General features: G+C 43.0%; 3 protein-coding genes across 3 annotated transcripts; 2 read left to right on the forward strand and 1 right to left on the reverse strand.

Annotated features, from left to right (window-relative positions):
- Nucleotides 1–1,510: 1,510 nt before the first annotated feature.
- Nucleotides 1,511–7,029, forward strand: tinf2 (TERF1 (TRF1)-interacting nuclear factor 2). Its single transcript, XM_020640318.3, has 10 exons — nucleotides 1,511–1,817; nucleotides 2,049–2,251; nucleotides 3,076–3,183; nucleotides 3,402–3,497; nucleotides 4,337–4,447; nucleotides 4,555–4,678; nucleotides 4,767–5,355; nucleotides 6,034–6,089; nucleotides 6,183–6,262; nucleotides 6,598–7,029. Exons 1-10 carry the CDS (start codon nucleotides 1,790–1,792, stop codon nucleotides 6,715–6,717), a joined length of 1,515 nt encoding a protein of 504 aa, XP_020495974.2. The 5' UTR covers nucleotides 1,511–1,789; the 3' UTR covers nucleotides 6,718–7,029.
- Nucleotides 6,942–10,711, reverse strand: dhrs4 (dehydrogenase/reductase (SDR family) member 4). Its single transcript, XM_020640319.3, has 9 exons — nucleotides 10,574–10,711; nucleotides 10,128–10,243; nucleotides 9,124–9,301; nucleotides 8,906–9,007; nucleotides 8,667–8,737; nucleotides 8,494–8,545; nucleotides 8,221–8,355; nucleotides 8,048–8,103; nucleotides 6,942–7,930 (listed from the first exon to the last, which is right to left on the reverse strand). The coding sequence occupies exons 2-9, from the start codon at nucleotides 10,238–10,240 to the stop codon at nucleotides 7,816–7,818; spliced, it is 822 nt and encodes a 273-aa protein (XP_020495975.2). The 5' UTR covers nucleotides 10,241–10,243; nucleotides 10,574–10,711; the 3' UTR covers nucleotides 6,942–7,815.
- A 167-nt stretch (nucleotides 10,712–10,878) lies between these two features.
- Nucleotides 10,879–21,661, forward strand: efs (embryonal Fyn-associated substrate). The gene is made up of 8 exons (XM_020640317.3): nucleotides 10,879–11,184; nucleotides 11,659–11,846; nucleotides 12,987–14,285; nucleotides 14,503–14,622; nucleotides 15,217–16,155; nucleotides 17,223–17,288; nucleotides 18,791–19,048; nucleotides 19,483–21,661. Exons 2-8 carry the CDS (start codon nucleotides 11,835–11,837, stop codon nucleotides 19,666–19,668), a joined length of 2,880 nt encoding a protein of 959 aa, XP_020495973.2. The 5' UTR covers nucleotides 10,879–11,184; nucleotides 11,659–11,834; the 3' UTR covers nucleotides 19,669–21,661.
- Nucleotides 21,662–21,816: the final 155 nt, after the last annotated feature.

Raw genomic sequence — 21,816 nt, forward strand, 5'->3', positions numbered from 1 at the left:
AATATTTTACATTTCGATCTGTGCAATATTTATTTTATATTTCTGAAATATTTTACATTTCATACTGTGCAATATTTATTTTATATTTCTGCAATATTTTACATTTCATACTGTGCAATATCTATTTTATATTTCTGCAATATTTTACATTTCCTACTGTGCAATATGTATTTTATATTTCTGCAATATTTTACATTTCATACTGTGCAATATTTATTTTATATTTCTGCAATATTTTACATTTCATACTGTGCAATATTTATTTTATATTTCTGCAATATTTTACATTTTATACTGTGCAATATTTATTTTATATTTCTGCAATATTTTACATTTCGATCTGTGCAATATTTATTTTATATTTCTGAAATATTTTACATTTCATACTGTGCAATATTTATTTTATATTTCTGCAATATTTTACATTTCATACTGTGCAATATCTATTTTATATTTCTGCAATATTTTACATTTCCTACTGTGCAATATGTATTTTATATTTCTGCAATATTTTACATTTCATACTGTGCAATATTTATTTTATATTTCTGCAATATTTTACATTTCATACTGTGCAATATTTATTTTATATTTCTGCAATATTTTACATTTCCTACTGTGCAATATTTATTTTATATTTCTTCAATATTTTACATTTCGATCTGTGCAATATTTATTTTATATTTCTGAAATATTTTACATTTCATACTGTGCAATATTTATTTTATATTTCTGCAATATTTTACATTTCCTACTGTGCAATATTTATTTTATATTTCTGCAATATTTTACATTTCGATCTGTGCAATATTTATTTTATATTTCTGCAATATTTTACATTTCATACTGTGCAATATTTATTTTATATTTCTGCAATATTTTACATTTTGATCTGTGCAATATTTATTTTATATTTGTGCAATATTTTACATTTCATACTGTGCAATATTTGTTTTATATTTCTGCAATATTTTACATTTTGATCTGTGCAATATTTATTTTATATTTGTGCAATATTTTACATTTCATACTGTGCAATATTTATTTTATATTTCTGCAATATTTTACATTTCATACTGTGCAATATTTATTTTATATTTCTTCAATATCTATTTATATTCTGTTATGCTACCACCTGTAAATAACTCCTACCATACATTGTATGTGTGTGCACTTTAAGGTGAAGCCAAATCATTTCGTTGTACACTTGTATAATGACAATGAAGACATTCTATTCTATTCTAAAAGTTACAGTATCACATCGCTTGGTTGATATATTTTTTATGTTTCGGAACTTTTGTGTTCAAAGTCTTACATTTTCGCTGTTTTATATTGTTTAATCGAGGCGGGAGCAACCGCTGTCGGATCTCCAACGTCACATCCGGGAAGCTACGTTGGGTGCGCTTGTTGAAAACACCACAGCGTGCGCGTTGACGGGGCTTCTATGTGTGTTCTATTCCAAAAGCGCTAAGCACCGCCACTCCGGGACGCGCCGACGCCATGATCTAAACTACCAATTAAATTCCAGTGAAGGCGGGAGGATGAAGAAGCAGAACTTTTTGATAGACGTGTTGCTAGCTTTGTTTTCTGAAGTGTAAACAAAAACAGCGACTCTGATGCGACCGGTAGCTGCCTCCAGACGTCTTAAACCGTCTTTTGATTAAGTTTCCCGGGATGCCAGCTTTGGGATGTGTACTGGCGAAGCAGTCTTAGCTTAAATTTCCTCTCGTCATAATTTGTGTTATTTAACCTGCTTTACGTTAACTTAGCTTCAGACTGACTCAGTGGGATGGCAGCAAAAAAAACAGAGGGAATTAGTAAGTATAAATACCTGTTACTTAATAAATCATTTAATAATATATGTAATAATAAACAAGTAGCTGAACTGGTTGTTTTGCCAGCTGATGGGATGCTCCTCCCTGCATCACTGACTGCAACATTTCACGTCAACACAGTCAATCTGTGCAGACATGCAGTTCTCCAAACCCTGTGTTTAGATAAGTCAAACCATGTGTATGCATCTTCATTGTTTTTCCTCTCCTGCACAGGTGCCAGCCTCCCCTTCGCTGCCCTCCAGCTGCTGGCCCCGCCTGTGAGACTGGTCTCTGCAGCCCTGTGGAAAGTGATGAAGCAGAGGGACGTGACGCAGTACGGGGTCTTGGAGGAGTTTGTGACGTCAGCCTGCGAGACCGTCCCGGGGCTTCTCACGGCGAGACACCAGGGCAAGCTGGCTCTGGGTCTGAGGGGACGGGTGAGACGAGAAATCAGATTGATCCCTGGCTTACATATAAAGTCTGCTGTCATTGTGTAACCTGATACGCTTTAAGAGGATCCATTATTGCTGCTACTTTTATTCCATTGTTAGGTTATGGTGATGTACTGTACATGTATCTGTAAATCACTCACCCATCATTGCACCCTGTACTCTAAAGTAGGCTGGCTGTCCCCGTCGGCTCGTAGGCTTCTTCACTGCTATTACTGGACTTTCACATCAAAATCCATCGTACAGTTTTGCGCTCTCTGGACTTTCTGTCTACGTCAGTCCCCAGAACTCGTACTGAGTTTGGGAAGAGGGCCTTCATGCGCTCTGCTCCCGCCGCATGGAACAACCTTCAAAACAAAAACACTCAGATTGCAGGAACTCATCACTATTAATGATTTTAAAACTCGGCTCACAGGTTGTTTTTTTTTTAAAGGCTAATTTTGGAGTGTGTAAATGTTTCACTGCATAGTATTTTATCATCATCACATAATTGTTCTTTTAGTGTGTGTTGTGGTGTTGTGCTTTGTTTTTGTTTCACATGATCGTCTCCTCCTCCTCCTCCTCCTCCTCCTCCTCCTCCTCCTCCTCCTCCTCCTTCTTCACCTTCTGGACTGCATTTGTCTCTTTTTCTCATGTCTGTGCTTTCTTTTTGGGTTTGTCTTATATTTCTTTTCTTTTTTTTTTGCTGCTGCTGCTGCCATTTTGGCCAGGCCTTGCTCGAAAAAGAGGTCATTTGATCTCAAGAAATTCTGCCTGGTAAAATAAAGGTTAAATAAAACTTCAGATTAACCTCCATTTCTGTTTCTTCTCAGTACATCTTGGAGCTGTGTTCTACACAACTGGATGAAAAAGTGATAATGCCAAATCTGGAGAGGATCCGTGCTCCTGCTGGCCTGTCGCTCTCCACCGCTGCCACCTTGGTAAATAAGACTTCAAGATCTTTAATCATATGACATCTTGACGTGGACTTTATCCCAAAGAAAGACTGCACCACATTATTCCATCTTGGTATAACTAAATACACACTGATATTGGGTTTCGTGTTAAAGAATTTTATTTGTTTTCAGGAGTATGCTGTGATTGGTACAAATGTTAATACAAGTGTTCTCAAGGGCGGTTTTGCTATTTTTTCTTCTAGAAGAGGGATGTCAAAATTGTAAAAACAGTGGAAAGTTTCCATTCGTTGGTTCACACGCTGATTACGGACGCAGCAGAGAGAGAGCACTTCTTCAAGGTGAGTCAACCACACAGCGAGCAACTAATGATTTTCATTTTGAAGTGACTCTTTCTTTTAAAACATAATGAACAATATACATCATTAACACCCAAATAACCGGTCAGCTCAATGACAGAGAGGTCTGTACAGAAAGGAGGGACATAAGTGAATAAGAAATGTCAAATTTAACTCCACAAGAGGAGAGTTAACATTTATGGTTCTATGTTTTACCACTTATGGTTAGAAGTGATTGGTTAAGGTGATACCATCGTCTGTCTGAGGTGCTGTGGTGTTGTAGTCAAGCCAACACCAAGACATTTAGGGATCGGGACCAAGTCAAGACCAAGGCAGGGCGAGACTGAGACAAGACCAAGATCATAAATACCACTGAAAAATCCTCAAAAAAAAATCTCGTGTCACTCGCTTAGAACCGTAACACTGTGAAGGTTGTGGCCGTAACCAGACGATAAAATTCTAATTCTGAATGAGTAGAAGTTATCTGTTCTTTTAGAAAGAGGTGTTTTTATTCTCATTACAGTAATGACGTGAAAAAAATAGCCAATCAATGGTGGTCTCGATTCAAAATCCGGAGTCTGTCCAGTCTGAGACCGAGACAAGATCGAGTAAAAATACTTACGATTCCCAGACCTTCAAAAAGTGGCCTCGAGACCAAGACACATTTCAAGTGATGCAACACGAGACTGAGGTGCAACATGACAAACATATAAGGCCAGATGAGAGTGCATTTTTTTTAACATATAAAACTGCATTTCTCTTTAAATTCTTGAAACGAATATAGAAGACTGGTTGTTTTACAAGTAAAACGTTCAAATGTCTATACCTCTCTCTCCTGACAGGAGGAGTTTCCCGTGGATTATGGTCCGGCGTTCGACCAGGAGCTGGAGAAGCTGCTGTGGGAGTTTTTGATCCGATTGGACCAGCTGCTTCCAGTACCCAACCTCTCTCAGGTAGACGGCGCTTTTGATTCGACTGATGTTATAGCTGACGAAAGTGGTTATGAATGAAATCGTTTGTGAGAGAAAATCTGATTATACCAGAACACACTTTTCTTCAGACTGTGTCGTGGCTCAGCGATGCCCCCCCCGTCCTGGAGGAGTGTGCGCAGGCGGCCACCCAACCCCAGCTCCTCAAAATATTGCTGCAGCATCAAACCTGTCTGGGGCATCTGGAGACTGCAGGTAGAACCTTCTCGCCACACACACGCTAGGATGACCTTTAACCGTTTTCTGATTCATCGTCATGATCTGCGTTTTTTGTCGTTTACAGCCTCCCTCCCTCCAAACATGGGAGACTCCATCCTGGACTCACTCTCTCTGCCTCTCTCCGGAAGAGTCCCTTCCAAACAAATAACGGGAGCAAAATCGGCTCCTGGCGGCACACAAACGCATCATAAAACACCGTTCACTACACCTGTTTTTGGATTTATGTCGACGAAAGATGTCCCAGTTATGATGTCCGCCAATAAGAGGACGCTAGGAGGGGAGGGGCCAGCCTCTTCCAAAGATGAGCTCTCAAAGTTCACGGTGGTCAAACAGATGGAAGAAGAAGAAGAAGAAGAGGAGGAGGAGAAAAGAGGTGTTGGAGTGAAACGGAAGCTGGATGTGAAAACGCTGCACCTACCTGATGATGCATCCACCCGCTCCACTTTGGTCTTGTGTATGAGCAGCAGGCCCCGGGTTGTTGTCGAAAAACTGCCCGATAGCGTCGCTTACACAACCAGCAGAGGAGGGAAGTCTTCAAACGTGACGACGCGGAGTCAGAGGAGGAAGTCGCCGGTGAACGCTCCAACGTGTAAAAACCTGAGCAGCCACCCTGTAAAGCCCGATTTGGATTATCCTGGCCCGGGCGACAAAGAGTAAGGAACAGTAGGGAACAGTTTGTATTACAAGAACTCTGCCACTAGCTTTTAAAAAAAAATGATTTTGTGAATGAGATTTTTCCTGGATGGATTTGATTGTTACGAGATTGACTTTGGTTACGTGGCAGAATGGAGACATTTTAAGTTGAGCACATTTTCAACGACGCCTCACGCACATTGTCTTTGATGTGGCTCGTAATCTTCAAAAGAAAATGCTTGATTTAGCACAAAGTTTCTGGTTTCGTTTGACTTTTCTTTCTTACTTTAGATCAGTTCTCAACTCGTCTTGCCTCAGGGCCGATCACGAAACTCCTCCAGGAAAAATAAAAAAAGATTCATTTCCTGAAACATTTTGCAGTTTGGACAAAAACATGTGACAGAAGCAAGAAACTGCTCAAAACAAACACGATTCAAAGCGCTTCGCCGGCTTTTCTACACAAGTTTTTTTTTTTCTCCAGGCAAACTTTTGCGACCCACCTCTGGGTCCCCCACCCACCAGTTGAGAACCACTGCTTTAGATATTAAAAAAAAAAAAAGTGCACTCTCTTGTCCTTTATAAAAATGCAGCTCCACTTAGATGAAAACATCCTTTGACTATTTTTATCTTGAGGATATCAGTGAGCAACTTGGTTCACATTCACTGAATGTAAGAACTTCACTCTTTTGTTTCTACAGAAATCATCCTGTGAAAAGTGAGAGCAGCTCTCCCTCCAGGCAAAGAAGTACCACAGGTGATTAGAACAAATCTTTCACATGAAACAAATGCCATTAAAAGATATGTATTCACATCATTTTAACTCTTCTCTGTTCATTTTGGTGTTTAGAGTCGGCCGCTCTTTCAGGAGACGCCGATGACTTCGTCGCTGATTCAGAGGATGAGGCCACAAAGAACTTCAAAGTCAGGGTATGTATTCAAAAAAAAGGCGGGAGATATTTCTTCATTTCTTTTTAAATACATTCTTTACAGACAGTCTTTAAAAGCTCCAGGGAGGATTGTTTTATCTGCCCTTCTGAACTACATTATGGAACAAAACCACCATGAAGACGAGTGATACTGTAGCTACAGTCAGTGCACGCTAAACGTTCCTCCCTGGAGCTTCATTTGATTTAGCCCAATGACAGCTGTGTTCTGCTCCTGCGACCCCGAAAGGGAAAAGTGATAAATGGATGGCTGGATGTATTGAAAAAGCCCCACACGTCAGTGAATGTACCTGTTCTAACCGTCTCCGTCTCCCTCAGCTGTTCATGAAGCGCTACTACAAGACCAAACACGGCACGTATGTTCCCACGCTGAGGGAGTACCGCAAACCCGGCATGACCCAGCGCCGCTTGTCCTTGTCTCCCAGGAAACGTAGATGAGGAAACAGACTCCTCACCTGAGGTTGTAAAGTGCTGCACCGATTACTGCCGTTTGTTTGTTTTCATGTCTCTCTCTCTCTCTGAATGTTTTTCTGCATGTCATCAGTTTAAAACTTGAACAAGTGCTTCGTCATCATGGAGACATAAAGCATTGTTACTGATTATTGGCACTTCCATTGGTTCTGTATAGTTTGCTTGTAAATGAAGACATATGATACATGAAGTATGTTAAGAAATCAGTGACTTTAATAATTAATTTAAATCTACATTGTGTTATACGCTCAGTTAATAAAGGGTTTTTTTTAAATCTCAGTTGTGTTTTGCGTGACAAAGCGTCACTTTGTACTTTATTTTGCGTTTCATGAAATCAAATCTGATCTAGTTTAACTAACCTGATTAATGCACATAGATACATTAGACTGTAATTGTATATTTTTCAATTTTATTATGATCCTTCAAAGATAAAAATGTTTGATTCAAGTACGTTTTCGATCATTCTGCCGTCAAACAGTGACTGAAGATCATTAAAAATAAAACATCCCGTTTATTTAGAAATCAGCTTATCACATAAAATGTAAAAAATAACATCACAGTTGATACTTCCTGTTACTGTACACAGATATTTGGAAAAACTAATTATACATTTTTGTTTTTTGTAGTATTCAAAATCGGTCTTGGTCTCAAGACCACTTTTTGAAGGTCTCGGTCTCGGACTGGGCTGAGTGAGTCGGGATTTTAAATCAAGACCTCCACTGTGATCAGAAGGAAAACACCTCTTTCTAAAAGAACACGTATCTTCAATTCATTCTCAGTTTGATTTGTATCCCACGGTTACGGCAGCAACATTCCCATGAGTGTCACTCCCGCTGCACACAAGATGAGGATTCTTCAGTGGTATTTATGGTCTTGGTCTTGACTTGGTCTCGATCCCTTAACGTCTCGGTCTTTGAGTGCTCCGGTCTCGGGTAAGTCTTGGTCTTGGTTAGTGTGGTCTTGACTACAACACTACATCTTCAAAGAAACACAATCATCTGCCAGTATCAATAAACAGGAGTGGAACCGATCAAGTGCCCTTTTAATGGTTTTGTTGGGGACTGCTCAGAGTCGACAGCCGATCCCTCCAGTAGCTGTGACGGTTTCTCCCGTGATGTAAGAAGCCTCGTCAGTGCACAGGAAGGCGATCACTCCTCCGATCTCCTCTGGTTCTCCGACTCTGCAGGGAAAAGACGAAGAAGCCTATTTTATATAGTCCTTATTAAGATCACTCTTATAAACTGTATATGTGCATATTAGTTTCAAACTTCCCTGGGTGTGTGTGTGTGTGTGTTACCTTTTAATACTCATATTCTGTTTGAAACCATCCATGATGTCATCATTCTTCCATAACTGGGAAATGACATTTACGGGTGTAATGTTAATGTATAAGTAAATGATTCAGGGGGCAACATGTTGTCGATACAGGATTTGAATACATGAAGCAAAAAGAAAAGTTGTTTTCCTCACCGAGGAGCTAAAGCGTGTCTTGATGACTCCGGGGGCCACGCAGTTGACTCGTATGTTTTCTTGGGCCAGCTCAGGAGCCAGAGCCCGGGTCAGACCCAGCAGAGCTGTCTTACTCACGCTGTAAGCACCGAGACCCTGCAGACACAGAGACATGGGGTCAGTAACATGCACAGAGTGCTGCTTCTGTGTGAAATTCATCTCTGTTTATCACGTCACAGTTGTGTAAAACTGGAAGATACATTTGTTTAAACCTAATAGTGGACTCGCACTGACCGGCATCGGTTGGTATCCCGCCACAGAAGACACAAACACCACGTTACCACCTCTAAAACACAAGCACAGACTCATTAAAGCACGAGCATTAAAAAGACCAGTGAGACGTGTTTGGATTGAATCTTTCTGAGACTAATGATTGTATTTATCTCATCTTTTAGATTGTCACTCACCCTCTCTGGGCCATGTGAGGCACCACCAGCTTCGTCATGAGGAATGCTGATTTCACATTTACAGCCATGATCTAGAAAGACATGAAGAAACTGTAAGGCTATTTATAATGGTGTTTTTTTCCCCCTTCAAAATAAGGTTATCCAATAATAAAAACAAATCCTGTATTAGAATAAAAGACAGGGCATCAATTTCAGAGTTCTTTATACTCTCCAGATATTTGATTAGTTTTTCTCTCTACCTTGTCCCAAACTTCCTCTGATGTGTCCATTATGTTTCCAAAGAACGGATTGACCGCTGCGTTTGATACCAGGATATCGATCCCCCCGCACTGATCCAGAGTCTGTTCCAAACACAGAATAAGTAATGGGGTTTAAAGTCCAAGCAATGACCTGACATTCTTTAATATGCAGTTGATGAAAAGAGAGAGAGAGAGAGAAAAAAAAAAAGAATACTCACCAGCTGAACCAGTTTTTCTCTGTCTTCTTCCTTGCCAACATTGCAGGTGGTCCCGGTCACCTGGATGCTCTGGCTCTGCAGCAGAGCGACGGCTTGGTCCACGTTGGCCTGCCGCCGGCTGCTCACCACCACATGCGCTCCCCTCTTTCCCAGAGCCTGAGCTGCAGCCAGGCCGATTCTGAGGCCGAGGACAGAGAGAGAAGAACTGTCAGTGACGGAGGAGGACGTATTCGTCTTTGTAAGTTTGCAAAGTAACTAAAGCTGTCAGATAAAATAACATTTACCTCTAAACTGTGGAGCAGAAGAAGAAAAAAAGAGCTGATTCTTAAAGTACAGGTACCTCAAATTTGTAGTAGAGTGATTAAAGGTAATACATTGCGTTAAATTTACAAATTATCCCTGCACTCATGTTCACTTCATTTGTCCGTCTACTCGCCGTTATATTGTATAGTTTCTGCTTATAACACTCATGCACTTAAACTTAGGTCAATACTGTCCATTTCCAACTCTGTTTTTGCACATTTACAATTAATCTTTCATATTTAATCTTCCTATTTAAGACTAGGAATGCTAAGTTAAATCCTGGTTGTATATATTCACATTCTTAGTTTTGATATTTTTAGTGCTTATTTACTTTGTATTTAATATTATATTGTGTTTAGATTTGCTAATATTGTGTTTTTTTTTACTCATATTGTGTGTTTAGATAACCTGCTGCTGTAACGCCACAATGTCCCAGTTTGGGATCAATAAAGCAATTTTATTCATTATTACTCGACCAACTGTTCTGTACATTGATAGAATCACACTAAAATGTACAGATGCCCTTTGTAGGACAAGAAAAGCACAAAAAGACTGACAGCTGTACATTACACACCGGGGAATTGTATTCTGAACTATTTATTTCATACTGCTTAATCAGCACAGAGGATAACTGTTGCCTTTAGGGTACTTTTGTGTGTGCTTTAGTGTGATGTGGAGTAAATGAAAAGTGTTATTCTTACCCATCTGTTGAGGCTGTGACTATGGCTATCTTTCCAGCAAGACTGCTCTGAGACATGCTCCTCTGTCCAGCGACAGGATTGGTCCTAAGGCACCTGTATACACTCCTCAACATCACCTGTGAACAGAAAAGTAGTCACGAATATTATTTTGGAAATGACATTTCTGGGTCACTAGGGCAAAGGTCATCCTGAACCGGACAGCGGTTGTGCACGATCTGTTTGTTAAGACCGAGTCCGAATTTAAGTTGGGAATCGTTTTAGTTTTAAGGACTGATCGGTATTTGAAAAGGCAAAACGAGACGAGTTCAAGTTATGCAAATATGTTTGTACACTTGTGTTGGCAACTAACAAAAGGATGCAAACATGACACCAGGCATCTTCTCAACCTGCAGACAGTGCAACATTAAAAAATAAAATAAACAGAGGCAAATTGTCAAAGCACTTACAAAGTCAGCTACCTGGACCTTGGACTTTACAGACGATCAATGTTTTGCTTCTATCAGTAGGGTTTTTTATTCCGGGTAAAAGTCTTGCTGTCACAATAAAAGCCTCTCCTATTCAGCTCAGAGTAATTATTAAAAGTTGAATTTAAATTAATACTCAAGTCAGTCTACAATGTGCGACTGCGTAAAGGAAATTTGCTCTACTGTCTTATAATAATTGTACTTCGAATAAAATGTGTATTTATTGACAGATTTAAAGGTTATTTTTTCAAACTGCAGTATTACTGGACGTCCTTAAACGCAACCCGCAAAAAAAAAAAAAACAGCCAATCACAGAGGTCGTGTGTTGCGGACTGCGGATGTTCATGCGATCTCACACACGCTGGATGGGTCTAAACTCATTCGTAATTGCTTGACGGTGCGTTTATGAATCAGTGGAAACGCATGGCGCACCTCCGAGGAGGGCGGAGATTACGTGTTGTCATCGCCGAAGATGATTGAACGGCCATGACCACAGATTTTCACGCCTGGAAAGAAGTGATTTTTTTTTTTTTTTTACGTATCACAGCCTGAACCCCGATGCGAAGTTTATCGGCGAAAAGACGAACAGAAAGGTACATTATTTAAAAAAAAACAAAGCCGCATTGTGTTAATGTCATTTAGCATACAGATGAGGTTCAGCGGGGCTCACTCGGCATTGTTGTTTTGAACTGAACTTTAGCGTTAGCAGCGAAAGGGAAAGGCGATGAAGGTAACCAACACAGCTAGCCTTATGTAGCCTTTAGCTTGCTCGCTGTGTCTGGGAACATCTCAGACAAGTCATCTTCTAGCAAGGGCGGTGATTACAAGCTCAAACATTGACGATAGCGGGGACATATTACGCTTATTTATCGATGCTAAGCGAACCTTCGCTTTTCGCCGAGCGGGTTACGTTCACGTACCGCTACTGGGCGTGGAAAGAAGGAGAGACAGGTGTTGCCTCTGCTGCCTGCTTAGCGTTCATTTCACATGTGTCCTGTGTAACATACGAGTTGAGGTCGAGTCGTCAAACATTTCTCTTTTTTTTTTTTGTTTGGGATTGATTTCAGGCGCCCGGGCTTTGGAGATGTGTACTACCCCAGACCCAGCTGTGCCCCTGGACCGAGTCTGTCCGGCGACCCCCGCACATTCACGAGAACCAGAGCTGATTTAGATGAATGAGCCAAAAATGAAGAAGACTCCTGGGTTGTAGTTTCTCTGAGACGTCGCTGATACCCTTAAAACAATGTCTGTCTCCGTGAGTACAGTAAAACATTTTGTATTTATTTTGTAATATTTTACATGCATTTTAATAGTAATAGTAATTAAATAATTGCAATGAGTAATTTCTACATTCATGCACTTTAACTTAGGTCAGTACTGTCCATTTACAACTCTGTTTTTGCACGTTTACATTTAATCTTCTATATTTAATCTTCCTAGTAATGCTAAGTTAAATCCTGGTTGTATAGATTCACATTCTTAGTTTTTTATATTTTTAGTGCTTATTTATTTTGTATTTAATATTACATTATGTTTAAATTTGCTAACATTGTGTTTATTTTACTCATGTTGTGTGTTTGGATAACCTGCTGCTGTAACGCCACAATGTCCCAGTTTGGGATCAATAAAGTCATTCTATTCTGTTCTATTCTATATAATGAAATCAAGGCTGCCCTGAAACTGAAAGATGGTTCATTTTTGCCATGCGTTTACTTCACTGCCGATGATCTCTCTCGGTCATTTTACGTGTATGTATTTTTTATGGGGATCCTCATTGCCTCCATTACTGTCCTAAGGGGGTCCCACATGGCTCAATGGAGCCCGGCTATCCCTAGGGGGTTGGTTTAGAAAATGAAAGGGGGCCTGACTCCTTGGCTTTGGGTTGGCAATTAAATCCTAAACAGCAAGGGACAGATGTGGCTCTCATCCCCTCCCCCCCCCCCCCCCCCTCCCTCTCATCCCGCTCATTACCATTAAGCCGCTGTGTCCATTTGATCATTGATCCTCCCTAACTGTGCTCCCATCTCTCTGCTTTGTGATTGCTGACACAGCTGTGCATTTTTAAATATGGCATGATGCATTTAAATTTGAAAGTTTTTAGTACTGCCCCCCCCCCACCCCCCCTCTTTCCTGTCCCTCTGTCTTCCACATGGACATTCACGAGATCTTCCCTATTCACTCCCATTCACTCTCTATTCAAAAGCTCAGAACAATCAACCTTTTTGTACCCCCCTGACTTGGCATTGCCATGTCAATGCACTCTTGTTTGTTTGTGTTGCAAAGATGTAAGACTCTAGTTAGTGCGAATCAAAGCTGTGGATTTAAAAAAAAAAAAAAAAAAAACTGGGAGAGTTGGTGTTTATCAATTCTACATTTCTCTCATCCTCTTTCTCAGACGGTTTTGGCAAAGGCGCTGTTCGACAACGCAGCGGAGAGCCCAGAGGAGCTGGCTTTCAGGAAAGGAGACATCCTAATGGTTCTCGAACAGGAGCAGAGCGGCGGGCCAGGCTGGTGGCTCTGCTCCCTTCACGGCAGACAGGGCATCGCCCCTGCCAACCGCCTTCGACTCCTCCAGACCGCCCCTCCTCCGGGCTCGGACCCCGGTCTTGGTCCCGCTGAGGACTCGGTCTACCTCACACCTGGGCTGGCACGGACCGCTGTGAGCAGCAGTGCAGAGGACATAGATGGAGTGTACCGTTCTCCCCCTGCTGTGGGCGAGGGACGAGGAACTGGAGCTGCCTCCAGAACTGGGGAGCTACGCAGAGTGGAGGCTGGACGTCCGCGTTCGCATTCCAGCTCAGGCACACGACCCAGACCCGAATGGGATCTCGGGGTGGCGGGGCGTCCTCGCTCACCCTCTTTGAGAGGAAGAGGGACAGAAATGACTGGCACACTTTATCAGACTCCAGTTAGTCCAATGCCTCTAAGGCAACAGGGATCTCTCACGGCTTCAGAGTCCGTGTACCTCGCCCCCATTGGAGTACCCAGGGCGGCTGATGAACCAGAAGACACTACATATCTGGTCCCAAGAGAGACAATAGGACAGTCAGATGACTGTTACCTGGTGCCCAAAGGGACACCACTTGCAGGTGATGAAGTTTACCAATCCCCCACAGGAGGAGTCGTCTGCTCCAACGGCCCCTCGATGGTAAGCGGATCGTCTGGTACCCCAAAGCCCAAAGTCAGCCAGGACACTCCTGGGATGTACCAAACCCCCACCCCTGTTGGATCGAACCTTCACCGGACTCCAGCCACAGTTTTAGCCCACCAGCACCCATCGTCTTTATCCCCTGCCCAAGCATCTCCCAGACCTCTGCAGAAGGGAGTCTCCCCAAACCCTAATGTTTCCAGGGGAAAACCCGGCCTGGCCTGTCACCGAGGGTCCCCTTTGTTGGTAAGAGCGGGGCAGGGCAGAGTTCCCGGGTCGCCCAATTTTACCCGCAAACCGCCTCCACCAGCACCTCCGGTGAGGGGAGTCACCAGGAAGGACGCGCAACAAACACAAGCTGCACCAGCTGATTCTAACTCCGTGCCTACACCCTCGGCTCAAGTCTCCTCTGCGAGCCTGCTGCAGCAAGAAGCAGACAAGCAGAGGACGGCCGCTCAGAATAAAGAGGAAAGGATGAATGGCCTGGAGAAGAGCAACAATGTGCAGAACAAAAAAGGAGAAAGTCAGGACGATGTGGACGACCAGGTTTGTGACGGCCGTTGTTCTGATTTGGAAAGTGCTTTGTCAGCGTCTTTTCATGACTCGAGAATCATTTTTTTCTCCCGGTTAAGTTTGCATGTGAGGTGTATTTACATGTTGCCCGAGTTTCATCATCATGTTGGGACAAATATGCAAACGTGTGTGTCGACTGAGTCATGCAGTGATCATTTGATTTGTGTTGTTGTTGTTGTTGTTATGGTAGGTGTATGATACCCCTCCCAGTGGCCGGTGGCAGCGTCCTGTCCCGTCTGCCCTTGAGGACGACGACGGCATCTACGACACCCCTCGCAGTGTCCCACCGCAAGCGGACTCTGAGAACGAGGTAAAGAATCTCGCCTCTTTATGCAGCGACTGTTTTCTGAAAAAGAAAGGGGGGAAAGAAAGTGTGAAAATGACGATTTGTCAAGTAATCACCGGTAACAGTGGCGAAACGAGCGCGTCCGCATCAAGTCTGAACAAGTCAAAAGGGTTTCCGCAACAAGAGAAGACGATCAAACACTGTGTCACCGCTTCTTCCCACATTCTGCTCCCCCCCCCCTCCTCCGAGGCGAGGCCACACCTGTCTCTGTCTGCCGTGGGAAGCCTGTCTATCCAGTCCAAATGCTGCAGCTATTTTCTCTCAGTCACACCCATCTGTCAGGGCCATTCCACGGCCATACCACCAACACCCCTCCCTCCCCCACCCAGCGGTCTCCCTGTCAGTGTTCCTTGAATATGAAGGCCAGCTGTTGGATTATTGTTTCCTGTTGGGTTGCTGCTACTGTTTTGTGGGCTCATTGCTTTAGTACTTAGGGGTTTAAGGGGACAAATCGGTCTTTTCTTAGTCCTCTCCAGTACTGTCACCCCTCCACATGCATGTCTAAAGTCATTAAAGAAACATTGACAGCATTCCCTCTTCGATCTCTCCCATTTGTAGGTGTACGATGTCCCCACCATCTCCCTAAATGGGTCCATATCCGATGTCCAGGCTGAGGAAGGTGATGACGAAGTATACAGTGTCCCCACGCTTCCGGGTGTTCCTCTGGGTCCCGGGGAGTCCATGACCAGCCTCCCCGGAGAGGAAGTCACCCAGGTCGCGCAGCTTTACCGAGTCCCTGGACCCGACAAACGCGCCAGCGGAGGAAGTCACAGAAGAGACTCTTCTGAGCCTGACTGCGGCATCTACGACATGCCCGCTTTGACTTCTGAAATCCTCCCTCACTCGCTGTCGTCCTCCTCCACCTCCACCCGCCGCCTCTCTGTTTCCAGCAACGGTTCGGGGGACGTGCAGTGGCGGGCGTCTCTCTCCAGCCTCATCCACTCTGTGCTGAGCGTGGCCTCCTGCCCGCCTTCTGCTCTGTCCTCTCGGGACCTGGCCACCTCACTGGCTGAAATCTTGTCCACCTGGAAAGCGAACCATTCGGACGATCCCCCGCCCCCTCTCCAGCAAGCGTGGGCTCGCCTGTCGGACCTTCTGCCGGCGTTATCCGCCGTCGGCAACGCTCCCCCGTCTGAAGGACTCTTGCTGCTGGTCCAACGCTCCCTCGAGGAGAGTGCCCTCCTCCTGCAGGCTCAGGGCCGCCCCCGTCTGCCTTCCCAAGATTCCTTGTCCCGCCGGCCGCTGCCCGCGCTTCCTGTGCCTGACGGGAAGTCCTCGGGAGGTGGGATGGGCTCCCGTAAAGGAAGCTGGATACAGGAGAGGCCCCTGCCCCCGACCCCTCAGCCTGCCTTCCCCTTACCTCCATCGACTGTGACATTGACAGTGGGGCCGGTCGATGGAGAAGACGACCCAAGCAATGAATATGCGGGGATCGGCTTGACCCCAATCCCTGCACCCGTACCTACTGGAGACAGTGTTGGATATGTCAAACTGCAGGTCAGTTTTTCATTGTTTAATCATAAAGAAATCTGCATGGAAATGAAGGAACGCACTGATCCCAAAAATGTATACCTGTGCTTCAGATTTAAACAAGGTATCCCATATAAGCATTTATCAATTAGCTGTAAATCTCACTGTGGAAAAGAGAGGGATGTGCTTTAATGATCAGGGCAACCACTAGCTTCATTTACCGGCTTACAAAACACCATCATTAATACACAGAGACCAAAAGTAGACACTTAAACCATCCTGAAGTTTCCAGGATTTAGAGACCGTTCCATCCCGTCCTCATCAGTCCTCCAAAACCAGGATTCAGGATTCTCTGTGCGTATATTCAATTATTCAAAAGGTGTTCTTAACTCATCGCTGAAGAGGTCAATGCGAAAAGAAAACGAGATTCATTCTCTACTTCTCCTTAATCGCACAGTTCACACAGTCTGTGTTCCTCCGGGATGTTTTTAAATCGGCCGACTTCAAGCGCGACTTCAAGGGAGAATTCCCGTTCTCAACCGAGCAACTCAAGACCTCTGACTCATTGATAAGTTTGCTTTAGCACAGGATTCAACAATGTAATCGTGCTTAACTTGAATATATGCCAGTGCATACATGTCGTGTTGTTTTATAGTCACAATCCAAATAAGTGTGGACAATATGAGTTCGTCCACGCTCACTCAAAACTTGAATGCGACACAGATCACCTAACTCAGTTGGCAGCGGAACAAGCCGATGGTTTGATGGACACAGGACATCGCAGAGGGCGTTTCTGTTGACACGCTAAGTGTTCAGCTTTCATCCCTCTGAACATCTGCGGTGTTTTCTTTCACCTCCTCATACATGGCATGTACGTTTATAGTGACAATACAATCAAGCATGGGCAGTTAGCATGTCTGTTGTAGCTTATTTCTCTGCATAATCTGATTTCTCTGTCTGTGTTGGTGTCATCCCTGTGGACGTTTGCAGTGCATTTTCTGGGACCTCTTCATACATGCAGTTTTATCATGACAATGCAGTTTGACACTGTCTGTAAATGTGTCTTTTAACATGCTAACTTGTTTCCACACCAGGGTAAACCTGAGCCCCCGCCTGACAGCCTGACTGAGCACGGACAAACTATCACTGCAGAGCTCAGGGTGAGTCTTTTTTTTTTTTCCCCCCTTTCTGAAGCTTTAATCCTCGGCTCCTACAATCCACAGGCCGAAGCTTTTTTTTTTTTTGTTGTTGTTGTACAGAAACACATGCAAGCAAGTCTCCACAGATAAGTCATTGATTCCTGCTGTGCTCACTGTGCGCTCTGTTTACTAATGAGCAAAGTGACTCATTAATCCAGCTTGCAGCAGCTCTTTGGCTCCTGATGCGCTCTACTCCCTATCATGTTTAACCGACACCACCTGATTTAATCTTACATTTAACCCCTGTCGATTTCTGTCCCATTGATTTGCACACACAGCCATCATACTTAGAGATTTGTTGTTTGTTATGTCAACGCTTCTATTTGTTCCTCAGATTTGCCAACAGTTGGAGAGGGGGGAGAAAAAAAAAACACCACACACACAAGCATTTTATAATCCTGATTCTGTCCCGTATTATCTCTTAAGTCAGTGTTACTCTCTGCTGCATGGGATTGAGGTCATGTTTTCTTATCATCCAGTCAGCGTTTCTTTCTGCTCCTTACAAGACTCCTTGGTTACGCCATAGCCTCCAACAAGAGGTCACTTGTAGATCTTAACAATCTGGTCTCACATAGAACCGAGGCATGCGGGACAAAAGGAGATAGAAAAGCACAGTCATTCTTTCAGCAGGGCCACACGCTGATGTACTCTATGTACATGTGTGGGTGTGTTTCACTTTTAAAGTTTAGGTTGAACTGTTCCTCTTGCGTTAAATGAACACAGCCTGAATTGTCGTTTTTCCAGAGAAAAATATATTTAGTAAACAAAGGGCTTTATAGAATGCTACCATCCAACATGATGCTATCATCGTCAACCTTGTACCTAAATTAAAAAAAAACAAAAAAAAAACACTTCATGACGTCCCTGGCTTCATGCAAGTGTTGGTTAAAACGAACAGAAAAACAAACAAAGAAATCTTCTCCTCTGTTGACCCCCGTGTTTGGAACAAACCTCTAAACTCCATTCGATCTGCAGAGTCACTTTGCACCTTTAAGAAAAAGCTAAAGACCCAGCTCGGTGAAATGCCTGTCAGCACCTGTGTGTCCAATCGGACTCAGAGCTGATCGTTTACACTTTGCTTGTGTTCTACTTACTCTCTGATGTACGTCGCTTTGGATAAAAGCGTCTGCTCAGTAGAATTGTAGAAATTGTGGCAGTTTGGTCCAGAAATTAAGAGAAGGATCCTATAATTTGACACAGCTCAAACTGGCTTATTCTCTTAACAAACATGTAGAAAAAGGGGGGGAAAAATAACTAGGTAAAAGCAGAACTCTTGTTTTTAGCATTTTGATTTAAATATGGTTTAATCGATTACAAATGTTTTGCAGCCATACTAAATCATTTTAAATTAAATGCAACACAGTGTACTTGAGTGCAGTAAAATAAATACCATTGTGGTTGTCGAGTTGTTATCTTTAGACTTTGCCTTAACACTACTTTTTGAATCCTTCCGTTCCGTGCAGCTGAGCCCATCCCCCGCTCTCCCCATGTCCCTCTCCCTGGAGGACTCGGAGCTGCTCTCCTTCTACTCGTCTCAGAGCCTCGCTCACCTCTCCTGCCTGGCAGACGCCATCGACGTGCTCTTCAGCAGCGTGCAGGGGAACCAGCCTCCCCGCATCTTCGTCGCCAGAGGGAAGAGTCTCATCGTGACGGCGCACAAGCTGGTGTTTATCGGCGACACGCTGTCTCGACTTCTCACCTCTGCCGACCTCAGAGCCAAGGTAGAGGAAGCCATCCTGATGTTTTGGTTTCACGGCAAGATAAACAATTTGTGTTGAGAGTAAAATGCTTCTGCTCTAACCCTCTAAGACCCGCTGTAGAGTTTTTAAAATGATGCTGCAAATCGCCTCCAGTCAAATAATCATTCATCTAATCAACCCAAATGAGCAGCTCTATTTTAAAAACAGACAGAAATTCAAGTTTTTTTCATGTTACAAAACACAACTCAAGCTTTGATTTAATAAAAAGTTGTAGCAAAGTACAGACTCAGTGCTCCTCAGAAAACTGTGTCTGTCCCCAACAGTGACATTAAATCACGTCTATGTGATGCTTCCATAAGAGTAAACTCAGGATCAGTTTGATTCACTGGGAATAAGCTTAAAAAATGACAGCTTAAACATTTTAAAAAAAAGCAAAACTCTCTTTTCCCGCTCAGATCACGACCTCCGGGGGGCGACTCTGCCAGGCCTTAAAAGCAGTCGTGGTGGCAACGAAGGGCGCCGCACAGAACTACCCATCAGTATCTGCTACCCAGGAGATGGTGGACCGCGTGGCTGAGCTCTCCCAGCAAGCGGCCGGCTTCTCCACTCTGCTACAGCGTCTGGCAGAAATAGCATCGTGATGTTTTATGTCCCTCAACGTAAAAACAAACAAACTTTGTTTACACTACACACATATTTTCTCTTCTCTTAGAAATGCCTTATTTGTTGTACGAGTCTTTCATTACCTTCGGTTGGATTGGGATTGAAGCAAGCTATTTTGCTGTTACTAAACTGGGATTTGACTGTCCAGTCCTCAAAGTGTGTGTTGGTTTGCCTTTTTGTTTATATACTGACCTCTGTGCTTTGATGCCGGGCACACTTGTCTTTCTTTTGAGTGTTAACTTATTGAATATTTGAAGCTTCCCTGTGGCTTTGAGTGTCCTCGCGGACTGTTTATCTTGGGAGCTTTGCTTTATTATGTTTGCCATATTTTCCTCTCCTCACATGATACCCTGTTTTTTCCTTCCTTCCTTTATTTATTCAGCCATCCCCCCTCTTCTAAAAATAGCACAGATGGAGGCCTTACATCCTGGTTGTGGCCTACTTTTTTTTTGTGCTGTGATACCTGAAAGGCCTTTTGTTTTGTTTTTTAACATTCTGAGGCTGTGGAAGCAGCACATTGAGTGTTCAGGGGCTCAAAATGGAATAAGGATGGAGGAGGAGGAAGTTTGCTCGACTTCCGTTCTTAACTGTGCAACTATTTGTTTTGTCTGTGCAGTACGACATTCTCACTAATAGCAAAAGATGAACAGCAGACTACAGCATATCGTACCCCCAATCAAAACCGTTCACTACATAATCACTTTGCAGTCTGACACGCCTCGTCACGAGAAGTGAAACTCCTGTCGTACAGAGGAGACGCAGATGACAGATACCGTGACAAATTGCCTAATCCCAGTCGTTCCCACAGTCCCATGGTGGCCTCGTGCTGGAAACGAAACCTGTTGACCCAGCTCACCTGTCTGCACACGTCTTGTTGTGATCTGCATGCTTACATTTCTTTGCTTCTCATCCTCTTCTTTTTCCCCCCCACGATATGTGCGTCCCCTGTCAACAGCACAAACCTGCTCTGATGCTGTAACATTTGTGCTGTGCGGAGCGTACAGTGAACACTACTACGGCTGGGTGAAAAACATAATTAATGTAGAGCACGGCAGTGGAAAACCGTTCCCTGTACTGAACGTTTCCATATTACATGACTTTACACTTTCCTTGTCGAGATAAATATTTGATGTAACCCATTTACCCAGCCCTGGTTTAAACTTCAACATGAAGCATCACGTTCTGGTTGATCGGGACGGCTGAAGTTTGAATTTTAAATCCGACCAATGAGATGCCTGCTCACCAGCTCAGACGACAGTATCTTATCTGTTGTGTACTGTTTTCATTCATACCATAGGAATAAACACAGGCGCTCTGCAAAGTTGGATTATATTCATTTCCTTGAGATTTATTTTTAAGATTTTATTTTCAATATCAGGAAAATGCATTCTTCTCTTCTCAGTTTTGTGTCTGAGTTTAAATCATTCTTTCTTTCTGCTGTTACGTTTTATCTGCAACAGTGCCACCTTGTGGGGATTTGAAGTATTACTCATTGAACGTCTGCCTACCATTACAGGCCCTGTACTGTTTGTATGGAGAGAGAGCATGCTCAGCAAAAAAAAACCCTTTAGCTCTATATTTATTGAAGTCACTTTTTATGTCCTTTGTTTTCCAGTGTGCATGGCTTTAATTTGCTTTAAGTGAACATATGCACATCCTTCATCAGGGGTGACTTTACTTGGACATTTGCAACGAACAAAAATGTTTTTTTTTTCTTTACAAAATGTTACATTACAGTTCAAATATATGGCTGTATTTTCTTTTTTTTACCAGAAAGCTTTTTATACTATGTGAACTCAGTTGAGTCGGGATTTGCTGAGGTATAGAAGTGCATCTTTGACTTTTCTCCTACAGTAAACAGACCTTTAAGTTCCTTACCTATAACACTACATTTGATGTCTGTCTTGTATTCATGTTCATAATGCACAAATACATCTTTTGCAATTAAACAAAATGTGTTTTGATTCTTGACAGCAATATTATTGTTTTAAAAATATTTTTCTGAAATGTATTTGTTTGTCATGCTAAATATAAAACCACTTTTTTTTTTTTTTTTTTTTTTTTTTAAAGATGGCATACACATAGGCTACTTCATTAGTTACTGACCGAATACAACCACCGTAAAG

The sequence above is a fragment of the Labrus bergylta genome, chromosome 22, assembly GCF_963930695.1.
Source record: "Labrus bergylta chromosome 22, fLabBer1.1, whole genome shotgun sequence".
In the NCBI taxonomy this organism is placed as follows: Eukaryota; Metazoa; Chordata; class Actinopteri; order Labriformes; family Labridae; genus Labrus; species Labrus bergylta.